The sequence below is a fragment of the Humulus lupulus genome, chromosome 1 (genome assembly GCF_963169125.1).
Source record: "Humulus lupulus chromosome 1, drHumLupu1.1, whole genome shotgun sequence".
Taxonomy (NCBI): Eukaryota; Viridiplantae; Streptophyta; class Magnoliopsida; order Rosales; family Cannabaceae; genus Humulus; species Humulus lupulus.
Window position 1 is genome coordinate 299,803,284 of NC_084793.1, and position 19,329 is coordinate 299,822,612.

Below are 19,329 nucleotides of genomic sequence, written 5' to 3' on the forward strand. Positions count from 1 at the left end.
ATTCCTGAGTTTGCTGTTCTGCAGCAAACCAGTCAGCCGGTTGGGGAAACCGGTTGGCCGCTTAGGAACCGGTCGATCGGCTCAGTACCATCTGGCCGACCGGTTGCTGGCAAAGAGCAACTCGAAAATCCCCAATTTTTCGCACTCTAAAACAATTTTAAACATACTTTCCAAAATTTGATTTTAACGAAACGAGTTTCTAAACCATTTTAAATTAAATGTAGTTTCTTAAAATAATTTTTGTTTTGAAAAATTATCATTTGTGTGAAATAACTTGTGCAACAAGTTAGTGAGCCATTATTGTGTCTAGATTCTAATAGTATGCATGCAAATCACTTTAAAAAGACTAATTCTAGGGATATTGGTGGCAATAATACCCAATTTTTTTTTAAAGTTACACTTTAATACCTAATTTTTTTTTGCGGTAATAATACCTAAATCTAAAATTTTGGTACAACCATTTGTACTCAACGTTAATTGTCCATTAAGTCTTCACGTAACACATTTTTATAAGTGTACTTCACAGGCCAAGTTTTGTTGTCATTTGGAACTTTGAGGGTTACATCATAAGATCTGTTATTGAGATGTGTCTTTGCAAATAATGGTGGAAAGGTCTGTAACAAAACGAAATGCAATAAGGAAACTAAGGCATATGAGAACACATTCTAAAGAAAGACAGACAGAAAAAAAGTAAACAGTTTGTTCTAAGGAAGCATAAGATTTAACAAACATTGTACTGGTATAGTACTCTAACAAAGGAAGCCTACCATGTTTTTACCAAGGATATAATATGGTTGCATGACCATCTTGAAATATGGGTGTTCAGATTTGAAACCAACAGTCCTCTGAAGAGCTGCAATTCTTTCACTTTTATCCAATGTTTTCTTAGTTTTAGGAATCCCATTATTCATCTTTTTTGCCGTGTTAGTGTCAGATTTATCTGTACTTTTAGAAGGTGAATCAAGTTTTCCTGTATTGTATAAAACAAATATATCATAACATAAATATTTGTACTTAGAATTTTATAAATAATTGTAAGAGTTAGCCCACAAGCCTTCTAGTCTAGCTTAGAATTCTTTGAGCTCCATTTGATCATTGAATTCTCAACTACTATTGCACTGTGATGAGTATGCAACTTTCAATCAAGATAAGTTGCTTTGAGTTTTACCTGGAGGATATGTTTTCATTCTCTTAGAAGGCTGAGAACATGAAGATTTTACTCCGATTTCATCCAAGATTTCAATACTGTCGTCAATAACTTCCCTCTTGGGAACTCGGAGTTTGACATCGATGTTAGGCATACCAAAATGAACAAGGGTAGCAGGATAATCTATCTCAACGGTACTTGTATTAAATATGACAACATAAATATCAGAGTTCCCATCATATATCTAAAAGTTAGCTTATGACCTCTTCCTATGGAATAATGCTTCACAAATTCTGGCCAACCCTTTTGTAACCAAGTCTTGATTTGATGCTTGCTTTGAATCTTTTGGTCTTCTTGGAATCCTCTTGAAATTGGCGTTCTTTTGTGCGTCTTGATTCCATCTCTTTGGTATGATCTTTTGATTGACTTACTATGACATCAAGAAAATGTTAGTCCAAAGTAAAATCAAATATTTGTTTCAATATCATCAAAATAAGGTCATTTGTACTATAGAGAAATTGAAAAACCTTTTCCCGCGTTTTTTTTCTCTCTCGGTGTTCTCATCGGAGCCATGGCAAGGGGATCAAAGGCTGGGGGGAAAGGCAAATCGAAGGGCAAGATCAAGAAAACAGGTCCTTCATCCTCTGATAGGGTCATCAAAACACGATCTATGGATGCTATTCTAGGGATTAAGGAGTTGGAGATGTCAGAGGATGAACAAGGTGAAGAAGTTATGCGAGTGCACGGTGGTTCTACTCCAGCATCGACCAAAGGAATTTGTCAGAATATGGATGACTGGTTATCGGCCTCTAAACAAGTCATGCAAGATGTTGATATGGGTAAGGCTGGTTTGTCTCCGATTTTACAGACTAATCCTCTTAATGTTGAGTCTTCTGGAGTCAAAGAGAAGAATACTGTAGGAACAGGTGCTATGAGCCAGGGGAAGATTTCAGGAGTTAAAATTGATGAAGAAGACATAGCAGACGAGGTGAATTACTGGCAGTCTTCCATAGTATGCTATGTGCTTGGTGCTAACCCGCCAATTCGAATTCTGGATGGCTTTGTGAGGAGATTATGGAAAGATCAAGTAGACAAAGTTGGGATTCTCTCATCAGGTATTTTCATCATTCGATTTTTGTCTATGGAAATGAGGAACATAATTTTGGATGGAGGTTATTTGTTTTTTGGGAGGAAACCTCTGATAATGAAACCATGGAACCCAATCGATGATTTTTCTAAAGAGGATATTGATTCCATTCCGACTTGGGTTCAATTGAGTGGTCTTGATCTTAAGTATTGGGGTGAGCGGTCACTTTTCAAGATAGTGGGTCAAATTGGGAAACCAATCCAAGTTGATGCTATTACCAGGAATAGAGATCGATTAGCTTATCCTAGGATTCTTATTGAGGTGACCATGAAGCAAGAATTTCCGGATCGAATAAGTTTCTGGAATGAATTGGACCAGGAGGTGGATATATTTGTGGAATATGAATGGAAACCCACTATCTGCATGAATTGCTCTGGTTTAGGACATGAAGCTCACATTTGTAGGAAGAACAAGGCAGTCAAACAGGAATGGGTTCCCAAACAGAGGATCCCAAAACCAAATGCAAATAAAGATATTGTTGATGAAGATGGCTTTCAGACAGTTAATAAAGGAGCTAAAACACAGGAGGCTATAGTTCATCACACGATTGTGACCAACAAGTTTGGTTTGTTGGATAGGGATTTTGAGATTGAATTGTCACAGGGGAGTAAAACAAGAAGAGAGGGGGGAGGACCCTCTACCCAGAATGGATAGAATACTTACATGGAATATACAGGGGATTAACAGCCAACAAAAACATAGGGAGATCAGGCAGTTGATTTTTTCAAAGAAGGTTGGCTTGGTTAGTCTGCTCGAAACAAAAGTGAAGAATAAGAATATGGGTTCTATATATACAAGTTTATTTTCTGGGTGGTGTTTCTCGACCAATAATTGTTGGGTCGATAAGGGTAGAATAATAATTGCTTGGAACCCAAGAGTTTTCTCCTTGGATATCAAGCTTTGTACTGCAGAACTTATTCACTGTGTTGTACAGGTTCCAAATAAGAAAGGCAGATTTCTGGTCACCTTTGTATATGGCTATAATCTTGAGTCTTTTAGGGAGCAACTATGGAAGGATTTACAAGATTTGGCTGGTGGTATCACTGAACCTTGGATGGTGATATGTGACTTTTACAAGATAGAATTGGCAAAAAGACTACCACTAAGTTGTCAAGTACTTTTCTACAATGCCTGCAATTCTGTAAGTTGGAAGACCTGAAATTTTCAGGGTGCTATTATACCTGGAATAATAAACAGAGGGCTGAGGAGAGGGTGTATTCGAAGATTGATAGAGCTGTAGTGAATTCACAATGGATTGATCAATTTCCTAATTCAGAAGTTGTATTTTTACCAGAAGGAGTGTTTGACCATAGTCCGATTCTGATCCATTTTTCCTTTGAGATTCAGGGGGAGAAGAAGCCTTTTAGGTACTTTAGAATGTGGAAAGAGGCTCCTGGTTTTGCAGTAAAAGTACAAACTAATTGGAATGTTTCAGTTGTGGGCTCTCCAATGTTTCAGGTTGTTTCTAAACTTAAAAGACTGAAGCAAGTGCTTTTGGCTATAAATAGAGAAGGTTTCTCGAACATTCAGCAGACAGAATTTAAGGCCGCATTAACTTTGAAGGATGTTCAGGAACAATTGCAGAAGGAACCATTCAATGATAGGTTGATTGCTCAAGAACGGATAGCTAGAGAGCATTTCCTATTTTTCCATAAGGCTTATCTGAGTTTCTTAGCTCAGAAAGCTAAAGTGGCTTGGATGGTGTATGGTGATGAAAATACACATGTCTTTCATGCTTCTCTTAAGGCTAGGAGAACTCAGAATAGCATTTTGTCTATTAAGACTGAGGCAGGGGTTTGGGTAGACTCTTCTACTGATATTAAAAAAGCCTTCTTGGATTACTACCAAAATTTGTTGGGGACAAATATGGTACAAAGGAGAGCAGTTTCTCGGTCAATTATGCAGCTTGGACCAGTTTTAAATACAATACAGATTCAGAATATCACAAGAAGTTATTCAGCTCAGGAGGTTAAGGCTGTTATGTTTGGTATTCCAGGTTTGAAAGCACCATGCCCAGATGGATTTAGCAGCTATTTTTATCAAGATAATTGGAGCTTAGTGGGTCCGGAGGTTACTACAGCAGTATTGTCGTTCTTGAATTCGGGTAAGCTTCTTAAGGAGATTAACAACACAGCCATTACACTCATACCCAAGAGTATATGTCCTGATACAGTATGTGACTTTAGACCCATCTCTTGTTGTAATGTCATATATAAAGTTGCTTCTAAGATGATATGTTCAAGAATTCGGCAAGTGTTACCAGAATTAATTGCAGAAAATCAAGGGGGATTTGTGCATGGACGATATATCGCTCATAATATCATGATATGTCAAGATTTAGTTCGATATTATGGGAGGCAAAGTTGTAGGCCAAGTTGCATGATCAAATTGGATTTGAGGAAAGCTTATGACACCATAGAATGGGATTTTATTGAAGAAATGCTCACTGCATTTCAGTTTCCTCAGGCATTTATACAAATTATCATGGTATGTGTTCGCTCTCCCAGATTTTCACTGATGATTAATGGGTCACTAAATGGTTTTTTTGAGGCCAAAAGAGGACTAAGGCAAGGTGATCCGCTGTCCCCCCTATTATTTGTGCTTGGTATGGAGTATCTATCTAGGATTATGCTTAAAGTTAGCTCTTATCCAGGTTATAAATTCCATGATAGATGTGCAAGTTTGAAATTGAATCACCTTTGTTTTGCTGATGATATTCTATTATTCAGTCATGGAGACTTTGTATCTATTCTATGGATGCTTAGGGGACTCAAACTCTTCTCTAAGACTTCGGGACTCTTTCCAAATGAAGCTAAATCTGCAATATATTGCAGTGGTATGTCTGGTTTAGAGATTGACAGAGTGGTGCAAGCTTCGGGTTTCAGAAAAGCTTCTTTACCATTCAGATATTTGGGCATCCCTATCTATTCTAAGCGCATAACAACTGCTGAATGTGGGATTATACTGGAAAAGATGGTAGCTAGAATACATCAGTGGGGTTCTAGGAACTTATCTTATAGTGCTAGAGCTATTCTAATAAATTCAGTCTTGCTGTCCATACACTCTTACTGGGCCCAAATTATGGTGTTGCCAAAAAAGTTATTGAAGGATATTGAAGCTATTTGCAGGGCCTTTCTTTGGAAGAGAGTGGCTGATTCTCATAGTCCAGGAGCAGTCGCCTGGTCTGCTGTATGCACACCAAAATCAGCAGGAGGCCTAGGATTCAGGAGAGTGTTGGAATGGAATATAGCTGCTTTGGGAAAGTATGTATGGGCAATAGCAACTAAGAAGGATAATCTATGGGTAAGGTGGATTCATAGTATATATTTGAAAACCATGGACTGGTGGACTTACCCAGTGCAATACAATTGCAGCTGGTATTGGAGGAAAATTGTAGAAATCAAGGAGTTGTTCAGAGCAAAAATGGACAGAGCATCATTTATAGCACTGAAGTATAGTGTTCAAATTGGACACTCAATGTTATATGATCAACAACCCAAGGTTCAATGGAGGAAGTATGTCTGGGAGAGATGTAGTATTTCGAAGCACAGATACATACTGTGGTTAGCTATGCCCCAGAAACTGAGAACCAGAGAGTATCTCAGTCGGTTTTGGCCTGCAATGGACAAGTTATGTTTGCTGTGTGGGGATCATAATGAAGAGATATCTCATCTTTTCTTTCAATGTAATTATAGCAAACAATGCCTAGCGAAGATGAAGGACTGGCTAGGATGCCGAGCACAAACAGAGAATTTTGACAAGTTACTGCACTGGTTTTCCAAAGCGAAATATCTCAGCAAGCTCAGGAGAAGTTTCTGCATTGCAGCTGTCTCTGCATTAGTATATCATCTTTGGAGAGTCCGAAATGATGCATTGTGGTCTTGCAAGATTTGGCATGTAAATCATACCTTAGAGAGCATCAAAACAGAGCTGAAATTGAAGCTTATTGTATTAATGTACAAGAGGAAACAAGATAGAGATAATGAGTGGATTCAAAAATTGTAAAGTTAGATACATGGATATAAGTTAGGCATATGGAGTGGAAGTCATATAGAGGTAGATAATCCATCAGAAATCCAATAGTGTAAATGATTGATTTTGAGCAATATAATAATTCTTATTCACCAAAAAAAAGGTCATTTGTACTCTTGGTCAACAATGTTGACTTCAAAGTTAAACTTTGAAAACCTTGACACAATAAGTTCCTTTTAGAGCTATTCAGCCCTATAATTTAACAATGTACCATTTATCAAATAGAAACCTAAAAACCAAAAACAAAGACATTCTAGTAGCATATACAACCAAAAACAGATGCTTCAAATACTTCTGAAAGAGAAATCATGTTTTAGTAATTACTTAAAGTCATTAAATTTGAAGGTATTTGAAGAATCTACCAATCAGTTTGTCACTCCAGCCAAGAATGAGTATGTGATTTCTTTCAATGACTTCACTCTTCCATTTCCTTAATGAATCCACCTTCTCGGATATGGCATTCGAAACAAGCCCAAGAATCATTGCAAATATAAGCATACCACCCGAACTTATCGAGACAAAAACAACTCTTGGTCCAATAGTATTAGCATGATTTCTAAAATCAGCTACAAAAGTCCACGAAATCCAAAGAGCTTCTGCATAGCTATTGGTATTGACAACATACAATGCCAATCCACCAAACCCAATATGGAACATAGTTGCAAACAGAAGAGCAAGCAGCTTGGCATAAGGATAGACTGAGAACTATTTTTCTCACATCGCAGAAGGGTGAGACTTCGGATGAATATTGGTGGAGGTCGGAGGCGGGGAGGGAGGTCAGAGAGTCGATCCAAACTTCTGATGAAGATCATAGAGTCAATCGAAGTATCAAGTTATGATCAGAGTCCTTGTCTTGATCGAAACTTAGTCGATGGAGGAATTTAGCAATTTGATCGTTGTCTGCATTTTCCCATTCTTTTTTCAACTTTCTTTTGAATTTTTCCCATAAAATTTGGGAAAAGTTTTTCCCCTACATTTTTACAAAATTTTGGTATAAAAGTCATATTTATGAAAAATTCTCATTTCATAAGCATATGTATAAATATATCCAAATAAATATATGTTATTTTCTATAGTAAGTAATGTTTTTGTTATTGTTTTAAGACATAACAACTCTCCCTTAAAATTTTGAAGATAATCATACTGAAAAATTAATGTTACTTTTAAATCTTCATACTGAAAAATTAATGTTCCTTTATAAAATCTTGAATCCTCACCCATCCTTTGATAACTGTTATAAATTATTGTAAAATTTTTTAGATAGAAAACAATTTATCTTTAAATATAGCTTATTTGAGGGGTTATTTAATAATATATATAATTCAATCTATATGGTTGTAGGGTATAAATTAATGATGTGGTATTCTTTGATTAAAAAAGAAAAAATGTTCGTCTCAATTAACATCTAAGACCATCTTCAATGAGAGATGTAAATATTGTGCTATATTTAGCACAAAAAATCAATATGTGATATATTTTGCACAATTGTTAGCACTATGCTCTAATGCGCAATTGTAAAAATTTGTGCAAAAATCAATGTTTCATTAATGCTCATTTGATATTTATTGAAAATATACAAAAGTAATAATTTTCTTTTATATTTTATTTTTATAGTTAAAGATAATAATTAAATAATAAGATAAAAATCTAGTATTTAATGTTAATAGATAAAAATAATACTAAAATAATAAAAATTACTTAAAAGTAAATAAAAAAGTGTAGTATTTATGGTGATGCAATATATGCATCATACTATATTGTGTGTCATATTTGACACAACTTTTAGCATGTGTCAAATTTGGCACAACTTTTAACATATTATTAGAACAAGTATTTTCTAAAATGAACTATATTTTAGCAATACATTACTAATATAACACTCCATTAGATATGCACTAACTCCGAATAATTTTTCTATAGCAAACAATTGTATTTACTCATTCCAAATCCTTCTAAAACTAATTTATATAGGGTTTGTAACAAGAGAGTAGTTGAAATTACATGCTATACCCGGTTTTGGAAGGCTTATTCAGTTTTTACCCAAAGATTTTAAAGTTTAAATTAATACCCATTTTTTAATCACAATTCCGATAACACCCTTTGTTATGATGCATTTCTTTCCACTCGAGAATAAATAAAAAACATTCAAAACTTCTTGGTGCGAACTCCAGCTCTCACTACGGCGCCACTCCTTTGGCTTTTAATTGCTTTCTCCGATAACTTATCATCACTCACTCCTGGTCTTTATCTTTAAATTTAGATAAACCTATGCATGCCAATTAATCTAACCATTCTTAGGCCAATTTTATCTTTTAGTTGCTAAGATGATGCAGTAGCTTTGGTATTTAGAAAATAGTTGGCTAATCCTATCTATTCATATTGTTGTTACTTTGTTCGTTTTATGTGATGAGTATTATTTGTTTACATTTTTTTTTTGTTATTTTGAACAGATTTGAGCCTAAATTAGTGTATTTTTTGAGTTTTTTTAGAGAGATTACGAGATTTGAGTTTTCGACAATTTTTTTTGCTCGATACCAGTTTGATAGGGGTTCGATGATATGTAGAAAAAGAATCTTTTATGAGCTTGATGCTGCTCGATATAGTATAATGATTAATCTCACCATAAATATTTTCGTTAAAAAAACTGACCATAAATATACATTGGGTGATGAAAAATATCCCTGCTTTATCTTTAACTAGTGGTTATGCTTGTGTGTTAGTATTACTATATCATTCCATATTATTTATTAAATTCAAATGTGTATGATTCGATATTGAATTGCACCAATAACAATATGACACATTTATTAAATTTAAATATGTGTGATCTGATATTGAATTGTATTAATAACGGCATGATATTTCCTTAGCAATTCTGAGCTATGATGTATTTTTTTAGGGGAAAATATGATGTATTGGATGTAATAATGTTAGGGTAAAGTGTGGGGGCATGAGTTGCCCACCAATAGAGGCATAGCTATTTTTTTTAGTACGTGAATAATTTATAACTCAATTTGCATACGATAGTTACATTGTACCTAATTTTTGAGAATTTCTAAATAAATTATTGTGCCAAAATCAAGGTTCAAAAAATATGTTTTACATGCGTATAGAAATAATAGTCGTGCTTACAATTGACTTTTTGAACTCTTATTTTGACACAGTAAATCATTCGAATTTTTTCAAAAACTAATAGAATAACTAACTACTATAATTATAAATTTTTGCTATGCTAAAAAACGACGACGCCTTATCATTAAGGGCAAATATCATGCCCCTATTTTAGATTTTTTCATGCACATGCAAATTATTATCCAATTATGAAAAATATAAAGAGACGTTCAAGAAAATTATTTAAAAAGAAATAATAATGTTATGGACATGCAAATTATTATGTAATCTTGCTTTAACTTGGGGAAGAGGAATCGGTTTAGTATTAAATAGGAGTCAAATTTTAAAACCAATTACACATAGTGATAGTGCTTATTTTGTGTGCCCATATGATTACTTTATTAGGCTTAGTATTGGGGGTTATATAAAGCTTTGTTAGGAGAGAAATTAAAAGAAAGAAATAATAAAACTAATTTTTCCGATGGAAATAGAGTAGTATTCATACAACATCATCATATGATATCATAAAAATATCAGGCATAAATTGTTTTTTTTTTTTTTCATTTTTTTAATTTTCTTCTTGTACTCTTTAAATGAATAATAATGTATAGTCTCTTAAAAATAAATTAATATCTTTTCAAAAATAAATAATTAAATTTACACTAACTTTTTAAATAAGAAATTTTTTTTTTAGGTAGATCTTAATAAAAATTGTGTGACTCAAATTATATATATTTTAATTAAACAACTACATCATTATTCATTTTTAAAGTACAGAAAAAAAGTTAAAATAATTTTTTAATTCTGCAAAAAATATATACACAGTTTTTATAATTGTGTATGGTTTATATAAATACATATTTAAAGTATTTTTTTGTTTTGTTCAGTTTTTTTTTCTTCCGGGAAGGTTATTTATTTATTTATTTTTCTTTTATCTTTTATCCAAACAGAGTTTTATATATGTATATGGTGTTATTTATTTATTTTTGTTCTTTTATCTTTTATCCAATTAGTTTTATATATGTTGTATATGGTATTGCACTTGCCAGTCTATTTGCATGTCCATAACAATTCTTATAGTTCTTTCTTTTTATCAAAAGTAGGAGGTGAGGGGGCTCTGGCTCGCAGATTGCCTTGTGCTGCTTAGTAGAGCAGCGCTAAGTGTGTGAAAGAAAGCTACATATCAAGCATCATGTACAATGGACAATTGAAGGTTTTCCAGTCTGCCGTCATCCTGTCTTCATTTGTAACAGTTCTAAAGCCATCTATAATGTAACACTAAAAATTTATATTTGATGTTACAGTATCTCCAATGTAACATTATATATGACGGCATTTTGTTGTGTTTGCTACAGTACACAACATATGTGCTGTGTACTGTAGCACACGGTATTCTTTTTTTTTTTCTTTTATTATTTTATTATATATAATTATTATTATATATATTTATATTATTATTTATATATATATTTATATTATTATATATATAATTTAGAATTTAGTTTATTATGTAGAGATTAAATTGTATATACCACAAATTTTTTTTTAAATATAATTTAAATAAAACATTATTAAATATTTGTATTTTTTTTAATATTACACAATACAAACATTACAAATTTAAAGACACATTAAAAAAATTAAAATTGAACACATTAAACATGACATTCTCATTATAATCAATAGTACACATTCTCAACATTCACAATCACATTACAATTTTTTTTAATATTAATAATAGTAATGCATACGAAACATACTCAAAATTATACAATAAAACATTATAAACTTAAATCATATGTTTAATTTAATCTAATGTAATGTAATATTTTCAAGGGTATCTTTTAGGTTTAATTTAATCTAATTTAATATAATATATTTTTTTCCATGAATGTAATATTTTTTCTCTAGTGATGTAATCTTTATATTACTACATGCAATATGATTTTTTAATTTATCGAGTTTTAATTATTTATATAGTATTATTGTCATGTAATTAATTAGTAGTTTTATTTAAAATATTAATTAGATATAATAATTGTGATGATTTTGATAAATTAATATAATAATAAAAAGAATATTCAACTTATTTAAAAAAATAATATAATAATAAAGAATATTTTTTTGTGTGTAGTTTTTAATGTTGTGATTGGAGTGAAAATAGTTTTTGACACCAAATTTGACGTTGGTGTGACACCAAATTTGGTGTCAAGGTTGGAGATGCTTAGGCCATCTCCAACCACAACACCATATTTGTCGTTGCACCATCACCAAATATGATAAAATTTCAGCATCTTATTTTTTTCCATTCCAACCACAACACCAAAAAATATATTCTTCATTATTATATTATTATTCTTTTACATAATTGAATACTTTTTATTATTATATTATTTTACTAAAACCATCACAATTATTATATCAAACTAATTATTTTAATAAGATGAAATTATTAATAATTTGACAAAAATATTTAAATTATTTAAACTCCACTAATTTAAAAAAAAATCATATTAAATTTACTGAAATACATATTACATTACTAGAGGTAAGAAAAAAACCGTTACATTTAATTAACTCTTAAATAACACGTAGATAGATTGATTAAATTTAACTAATTCTCGGAGTTACCATGCTCGTCCCATAAGTGTTCAATTAATGCATTTCGAAGTTCAATATGAGCTTCTTTATCCCTAATTTTTTTATGTCGAGCAAGGAATTCTTGAAACCGAGTATCATCATCACCTAGCATCTCCACTTCTGGACTTTGCACGTCAACTCGTTCTTCAGTTGTTGCATTAACATCACGTTCATCTTCTATTATCATATTATGCATAATAATACAAGAAGTCATTATATCATGTAACACTCTCTTGTTCCATAAGCGCGCTGGTCCTGCCATGATTGCAAATCTTGACTGCAATACTCCAAATGCGCGTTCTACATTTTTTCTACATGCTTCTTGTTTCATTGCAAAAAACTTTTTTTTCTTACCACGTGGATCGTGAATACTTTGAACAAGAGTAGACCATTTTGGATATATACCATCAGCTAAATAATAACCCATATTATATTCTTTACCTTTGATGACATAATTAGCGGGTGGAGCAATACCTTCAGCAAGATTAGCAAAAAGATGGGATGCCTCCAGCACATTAATATCATTATTAGATCCCGGTAGACCAAAATATGCATGCCATATCCAAAGGTCATAGTCAGCTACAGCTTCAAGAATAATGGTTGGGGATCCACTACGACCGGCATATTGCCCTCCCCAAGCCGTTGGACAATTTTTCCATTTCCAATGCATACAATCTAAACTACCCAGCATTCCTGGAAAACCCCAGCGTTCACCAATGTGGAGTAGCCTTGCAACATCATCAACGTTAGGTGATCGTAGATAGCGAGCTTCAAACACCTCGACAACAGCACGGCAAAATCGCTTCAAACTTTCTAAAACTGTAGATTCTCCAATTTTTATGTACTCATCAGCAGCATCTGCCAGTACACCATATGCTAACATTCGAAATACAGCTATTACCTTTTGCAAGCCGGACAACCCAAGTTTACCGAGTCCGTCCTTTCGTTGGACGAAGTAATTGTCATGCCTTTGTATAGCATCAAATATACGAAAGAATAAAGGATGACCCATTCGAAATCTTCGTCGAAACATCGAATCATTAAACCAGGGATTTTCTGCAAAATAGTCATTGAAGAGATTGCGATCAGCATTTTCTCGGTCATGGTTGATAACTATATGACCAGGAATTGAGCCCCGGTGTGACCCATCGTTATTGAGGTGTTGAGTGATGCAAAAATTGTTGTTTGCAGTAATTTGACATACCACTTGATTTTCTAGATCATCATAATAATCATCATCTGAAGATGAAGAAGATGATGATAAATAAGATGAACTGCCATAATAAGAATTTATCTTTTATCAAAGCTAATTTGTGTGTGTATTATGGTCTGCATGATATCCATATTTTATAGTGTACATAATCTTATCTTTAATTTTTCAAAATTTAAAGATAAGAATCTTGACGAATTGATTTAGACCGTGGATTACTTTGACTATGATCTCAACCGTTGCATTTGAAGATAGGATATCTTATCTTATCTTATCTCTTGGCAGTGTATTGTCAAATCATATTTTAAAATTTAAAGATAAGAATCTTGACGAATTGATTTGGACCGTGGATTACTTTGACTATGATCTCAACCGTTGCATTTGAAGATATGATATCTTATCTCTTGGCAGTGTGTTGTCAAATCAGATTTTAAAATTTAAAGATAAGAATCTTGACGAATTGATTTGGACCGTGGATTACTTTGACTATGATCTCAACCGTTGATTTCGAAGATATGATATCTTATCTTATCTTATCTCTTGGCAGTGTGTTGTCAAATCAGATCTTTATCCAATTTTTACATCCCTATATAAGTGCATATTACTCTTTGAAGAAGACCACACACCTTCAACATATTTCTGAAACACTTATATTTTGCTCCAAAATGACTTCAATTCGTACTGTGTCATACTCGATTGAGGAAGATATGAATTTATGCCATGTGTATCTTGACGTGTCTCAAGATCCTGTCATAGGCAGATACCAATCAAAAGAGAAGTTTTGGTCAAGAGTTGAAGCGGAGTATCACTCGTCTGAAAAGTTTCTTCTTCGACCTAGACCTGTAAGATCTTTGCAAACTCGAATGACGACCATTCTTACCGCGGTTGGAAAATTAAGGGGATGCGTTAACCAAATTCAAAATAAAAATCCCAGTGGTGCTTCACAAGAAGATATTGTGAGTATATATTAGTATACTTTATTTATAGTCACTAACTTTTTTTCAATTTTTATTCACTTCATTCTCTTATTTATATTTGAACAGTTAAATCAAGCGAAGATGTTATTAGCACAAGATCCAAAATATAACAGAGGATTCAAATTTGATCATGTGTGGCCGATCCTTAAAGATATTGAGAAATTTACAAATGACAACATTAGTGCACGAATTAGAATCCAAGAAGAAGATCGTAATTTTACTTCGCCCCAATCATATTCTCATGGTGTCCAGTCATCGGCACCAGCATCCACTGGTATGAATTCATTTGATCTTAATGTGAATGACGATGAAATTACTACTAATTTAAGTAAACGACCTATCGGTGTGAAAAAGGCAAAAGAAAAACAAAAAAGTGATGACCAATTTAAAAAATTAATGGAGCAAAATCAAAAGCTTGTCGAAGTTATAGAAAAGGGTAACTCAGAAAGGAATGAAATTCGACGACAGAAGGTTGAATTGGCTAAAATGAAAGAAGAGAATAAAATACTATTTACGGATTTGAATTCTATATCCGATCCAGAATTTCGCCAGTTTATTCAAAATGAAAAGAGACAAATTTACAAAAGAAGAGCACAAACATCTAAATATGGTGAACAAAGAGAAGGTTCTCAATATCAAGGATCCCAATATCGAGCATCTCAAAATGAAGGATCTCGATTTAATGAAGCTCACGGAGAAGGAGCTACAGATGAAGGCCAAGGATCTGAGACGAACCTCCCAGGAAATTTTAGTCAATACTTTGATTATCTTGACGGAATGAAAAATGATTTCCCAAATTATTAAATTATTATCGTAGTTTCTTTTTTTTTAAGATCTATGTCATTGCTTCCGATTTATGTTTGGTGTATTTCATTTTACCTTTATAATGTATGTTTTTTTAATGAATGTATGTTTAAATTTGTAATGTTTTAATTGTATTTTGTTAAGTATTTCTTTAATTATATGTCAATGTTAATTATTATTTTTTATGAGTGTATTATATAAATTAACTAAAATTGTGTAAAAAATATATATAATTATGATATATCTAAATTGTAATTAAAAACTTCCAAAAAATAATTAATCTAAGCATTTACAATTTAACTTAATCAAAATAAATTAATTTTAAACTTAAATAATATATATATAAGATTATTAAAAAAAAATGACATTTGCCGTAGCTACAGTACCCCAGCATATATATTGGGGTACTGTAGCAATTCAGCATATATGCAGCTGCCATTGCCGTGGGTTGGAGGAGTAAAAAACAGCAAATATGAGGGGATGCTGTGATATATGCCGTGGGTTGGACTTGCCCTTAGGGCAACAACATGACCATGTGTTCTTTGATCACCTTGAACCCCAACAGTTCTTACAGGTAAAAACACAGCAAAAGCTTGCCAGATGACATCATAAAGCCCAACATCCTTGATTGACTGGATGAAAATCTCATCAACCTGAGAAAAAAAAAAGATTTAACTGAAGAGAAACAGAAAAAATAAATTCATTAGCCGTAGTTTTTACATAGTAAACATAGCATGCCAGGCGGAGTGTATCCAGGTAATTCCCCAGAGTGACATCCCCAATGACACGTACGGCAAGACCAGACCCAGGAAACGAGTGATGCTTTAGAAATCTCTCTGGAACATTCAATATCTTTCCTAACCGGTGAACCTTTATACAAAAACAGAAAAAGTAACCTACTTTTAGGATTTTGACTATAAAGGAAAACAAGAATAAAATAAAATTTCTAGAAAGTATTGTAAATGAACAAAGTGTTAACTATCAATCAAATCAACAACAAATCTGGTACATCATAAATATACAATATTTAATTTTTTTTAAAGAAACTAATAATTAATAAATATATTGTAATGCCCTGAATTCTCCGATATGGTTTAATGGCAGGAATGGTAGGCCGGGAGGGTCATACTTGTTTAATTATGCCATTAAATGACAATATGCATGTTTATGTGAATTATATTATAATATGATGTTAAATGCATGCATGTGGGTCCACATTTTAAATTGCAGGGGTGTGATGGTAATTTGGCCCGTTGATGGTATAATTGTATGCATGTCAATGATATGTTGTTGAGACCACATTATAATGTGGGTTTGTTCGAGCCATTCGGCATGAGATGACCATGGTATATTAATTAGCGGTCTAGTCATAACAGGTTTAAGTTTGAGGCTCGGGATGAGTCTCGGTGTGTTTTTAATGATTAGAGCGTTACCGGGAGTTAAAGGGTAACGGGATATGAATTATTGGTGTTTGGGATTATTGAGAATAGTGGGAATTGGAGAGCGTTAATTATGATTAACGAGATAGGTTGGAAAGGACAAATTTGCCCTTGGGAGCCTTTAGAAACCCTTAATTGGCCTAGGGGTATAATGGTCGTTTTACCCCTAGGATAGATATAAACTGATTTAGGCTGTAGCATTGAGGAGAAAACAGAGCAACTTAGTGAAGCTTACCCATACCTTCTCCTTCCTCCATCTCCTTTGTGATTTTGAGCTCTTGTTGAGGATTCTAGCTTGGGAAGTAGGTCTTGGGAGTTTGGAAGAGTGTTCCACCATTGAAGAGCACCACAACCTAAGTTTGAGGTAAGTTTTTAGCCACTAGTTTCCATGTATGCTCTGTTTTAGTTGTTAGTTTCAGCTTATGATTTTGTGGTGGATTGTTGGAATTGATGGAAGTTTTGGTTGGGGTTTAACTTGGGTTTTGCTAAGGGTGTGATATAGATCAAGTTTAGGGGTTGTATTGGATATTTGAGAGGTGTTTGAGCCTGGTTTGAAAGGTTGGTTCCAAGGAAAATCGCAGGGGAAGAAAAACCAGAGTTTTGGCTGAACTGGGGGTTGGGCCGCAGCATGGCCAAGGAGGGTCGCTACTCTTGAGAGGTGCTAATGGAGGTCGCCTTTGTTTGAGGGGCGGGCCACGACATGGCCAAGGAGGGCCGCGGCCCTTAGTGGCATTTTGGCCAGAAATGGGTTTTTGGCTTGGGGATTCAAGCCTTAGGCCTCAGGATCGATCCTACTACCCAGTTTAGTAGTATTCGATGTCTCGGAGGCTAGGTTTTGGTTTGGGAACCCTTTGTTATTAATTTTATTGGTGGAATCCCATAATTGGTTATGACCAGGTATCCGCTAAGGGGCAAAAGACAGGTCGTTCTCAAGGGTCGTTCTTACATTAATTCTCGCTCGAACCAGAGGTAAGAGAACTGCACCCCATGGTTGTTCATGAAGCATGTTGATTGTGTAAATGTGGACATGGATTGATTATTGAATGCTTAGCAAATCTTGCTCACTTGTGCATGGTACTGGCTCATTAGTCAGAATTGGAAAAGGTGTCAGTATCAACTGTGAAGCTATGACTCATTAGTCAGGTTCGACAGTGGTACTGGGCACTGGTCACACAGTGCTGACTCATAAGTCAAGACGGCCTTAGCATGTTCAACGCAAGCCAGTAAAGATTAGATCTAATCGATAACTGCATTGGATGACTCAAAGAGCATTAATGCCAGACTGACCTCAAGTTTGATGAATACTATAAGCGCTTGTGTGACTTAACCATCAGTCACTCATCTGTTAAGTTAGAGACTTACCCATCAGTCTCTCATCTGTTTAAGGCTAGTGACTTACCCAGCAGCCACTCTTCTGGTTAAGTTAGTGACTTGTTTGTTAGTCACTCAGTATGGTTTTCTAGAACCTCAAGTGATATTCACTCATCTGTTTAAGAGCTATAAGCTCTGTGTGATTATAATGATAATCATTTGATAATGTTTATATGCAATATTGTGTTTTCTTGCTGGGCTTTGGCTCATGGGTGCTATGTGGTGCAGATAAAGGGAAAGAAAAGCTCACCCAGCCTTGAGTGGAGAGCTTAGGTGGTGATGTGTACATATGCGGCCGCTTGACCACCACAACTAAGGAGTTCTTAGAGGAACTAGGGGGTTTACCCTATTTTTGCCGCTTAGGTCGGCAGGTTTGTAAATTTGAAACAGTAGTGACCACTTTGTGTTACCAACAACTTGTAAATGTTTTTGATGAGCTCATGAACAGTTTATTTATTTAATAAAATATATCATTTCCTTTTTATTGATTTTCCACCTTAGCCTGTTAATAACACTTAGAACACGTTTTTAACCAAAGGACTTGGGTAGCAGGTCAAGTTTCCGGTTCACCGTTCACCGTAACTGTTCTGGGGTAACCAATGCGTTACATATATAATTCAATCTATGTAGTGATAGTGTATAAATTAGTGATGTGGTTTTTTCTTTGCCATAAACCAAACAATACCTATTAAAGTTTTTTGTCCCCCTAACGTAATAGAGGGACGGTAAAGAAATTTAGATTTTTTTCTTGAAGTAACATAGTTATAAAAGGAATGTTCATCTCAATTAACATATAATATAATTTAGTAAACTAAGTTTTCCAGAGTAAAGAATCGTATTTACTTATTTTCCATATCGGTTTGAAATAAAACTAATTCATATACTTTTGTCGATTTCAAGAAAGATAGAGAAACTAATTTCACGATTCTCTCTTCCTGCACTAACCTTAAGGGTTGTCTTCTTTCTTCTTCACCTTCTATCGGCTAGAGAAAGTTCAATTTTAAGTGCCTTAAGTTTTGAAGCAATTTGGTACATTTCCATACTTCATGGACATCAAGGAAGCCAGAAGTGAAGTCATTTTAACTTTATCGTTTCTAGCAAAACGTTTCTCATTATATCGAGGAAATCAGCGGCCTTAGTGATCTCTTCAGATTCTGTGCCTTTGAAGGCTTCTGGAATACATTGTTGCATGATCATTAGACTCGTGCAATTAGAATGGTCTCATCTCTCAAACTCCATCTTTTCATCAGGAGTGCTTTCTGCAGTAAGAGGTGAATGTTGTTCTTGCCTTAATGCATAGTCTAATTCCATGCAACCAAGGTTTACAAGTAATTTCCATTTCCAATCCTTGAAAATTTGTCTCATTAATTATGGGAATATAGTTAATGTTGGCAGTTATTGTGGCATGAGTAGATGAATTAACCGAATATAGAATAAAATAACAAATCAAG

The 19,329-nt window shown here is 33.8% G+C and overlaps 4 protein-coding genes across 4 annotated transcripts; 1 reads left to right on the plus strand and 3 right to left on the minus strand.

Moving 5' to 3' along the window:
• Positions 1–473: 473 nt before the first annotated feature.
• LOC133779948 (B3 domain-containing protein REM19-like) lies at positions 474–1,548 on the minus strand. Its single transcript, XM_062219845.1, has 4 exons — positions 1,436–1,548; positions 1,169–1,344; positions 768–970; positions 474–614 (listed from the first exon to the last, which is right to left on the minus strand). The coding sequence occupies exons 1-4, from the start codon at positions 1,546–1,548 to the stop codon at positions 474–476; spliced, it is 633 nt and encodes a 210-aa protein (XP_062075829.1).
• A 5,111-nt stretch (positions 1,549–6,659) lies between these two features.
• LOC133779957 (ion channel POLLUX-like) lies at positions 6,660–6,983 on the minus strand. Its single transcript, XM_062219852.1, has one exon. It carries the CDS (start codon positions 6,981–6,983, stop codon positions 6,660–6,662), a length of 324 nt encoding a protein of 107 aa, XP_062075836.1.
• A 4,950-nt stretch (positions 6,984–11,933) lies between these two features.
• LOC133779962 (uncharacterized) lies at positions 11,934–13,532 on the minus strand. Its single transcript, XM_062219855.1, has 3 exons — positions 13,525–13,532; positions 12,773–13,351; positions 11,934–12,559 (listed from the first exon to the last, which is right to left on the minus strand). The coding sequence occupies exons 1-3, from the start codon at positions 13,530–13,532 to the stop codon at positions 12,052–12,054; spliced, it is 1,095 nt and encodes a 364-aa protein (XP_062075839.1). The 3' UTR covers positions 11,934–12,051.
• LOC133779909 (uncharacterized) lies at positions 13,533–15,178 on the plus strand. Its single transcript, XM_062219809.1, has 2 exons — positions 13,533–14,243; positions 14,331–15,178. The coding sequence occupies exons 1-2, from the start codon at positions 13,776–13,778 to the stop codon at positions 15,066–15,068; spliced, it is 1,206 nt and encodes a 401-aa protein (XP_062075793.1). The 5' UTR covers positions 13,533–13,775; the 3' UTR covers positions 15,069–15,178.
• Positions 15,179–19,329: the final 4,151 nt, after the last annotated feature.

Coding starts and splice junctions, on each gene's coding strand:
- LOC133779948 (XM_062219845.1), bottom strand. CDS start 1,548: ATGGAATCAAGACGCACAAAAGAACGCCAATTTCAAGAGGATTCCAAG. Junction 1,345..1,435: donor AAAAGGGTTGGCCAGAATTT/GTGAAGCATTAT, acceptor ATTTAATACAAG/TACCGTTGAGATAGATTATC. Junction 615..767: donor ATATCCTTGGTAAAAACATG/GTAGGCTTCCTT, acceptor GTTTTGTTACAG/ACCTTTCCACCATTATTTGC.
- LOC133779957 (XM_062219852.1), bottom strand. CDS start 6,983: ATGTTCCATATTGGGTTTGGTGGATTGGCATTGTATGTTGTCAATACC.
- LOC133779962 (XM_062219855.1), bottom strand. Junction 12,560..12,772: donor GGTGAACGCTGGGGTTTTCC/AGGAATGCTGGG, acceptor TTTTGCTAATCT/TGCTGAAGGTATTGCTCCAC.
- LOC133779909 (XM_062219809.1), top strand. CDS start 13,776: ATGATCTCAACCGTTGATTTCGAAGATATGATATCTTATCTTATCTTA. Junction 14,244..14,330: donor GTGCTTCACAAGAAGATATT/GTGAGTATATAT, acceptor ATATTTGAACAG/TTAAATCAAGCGAAGATGTT.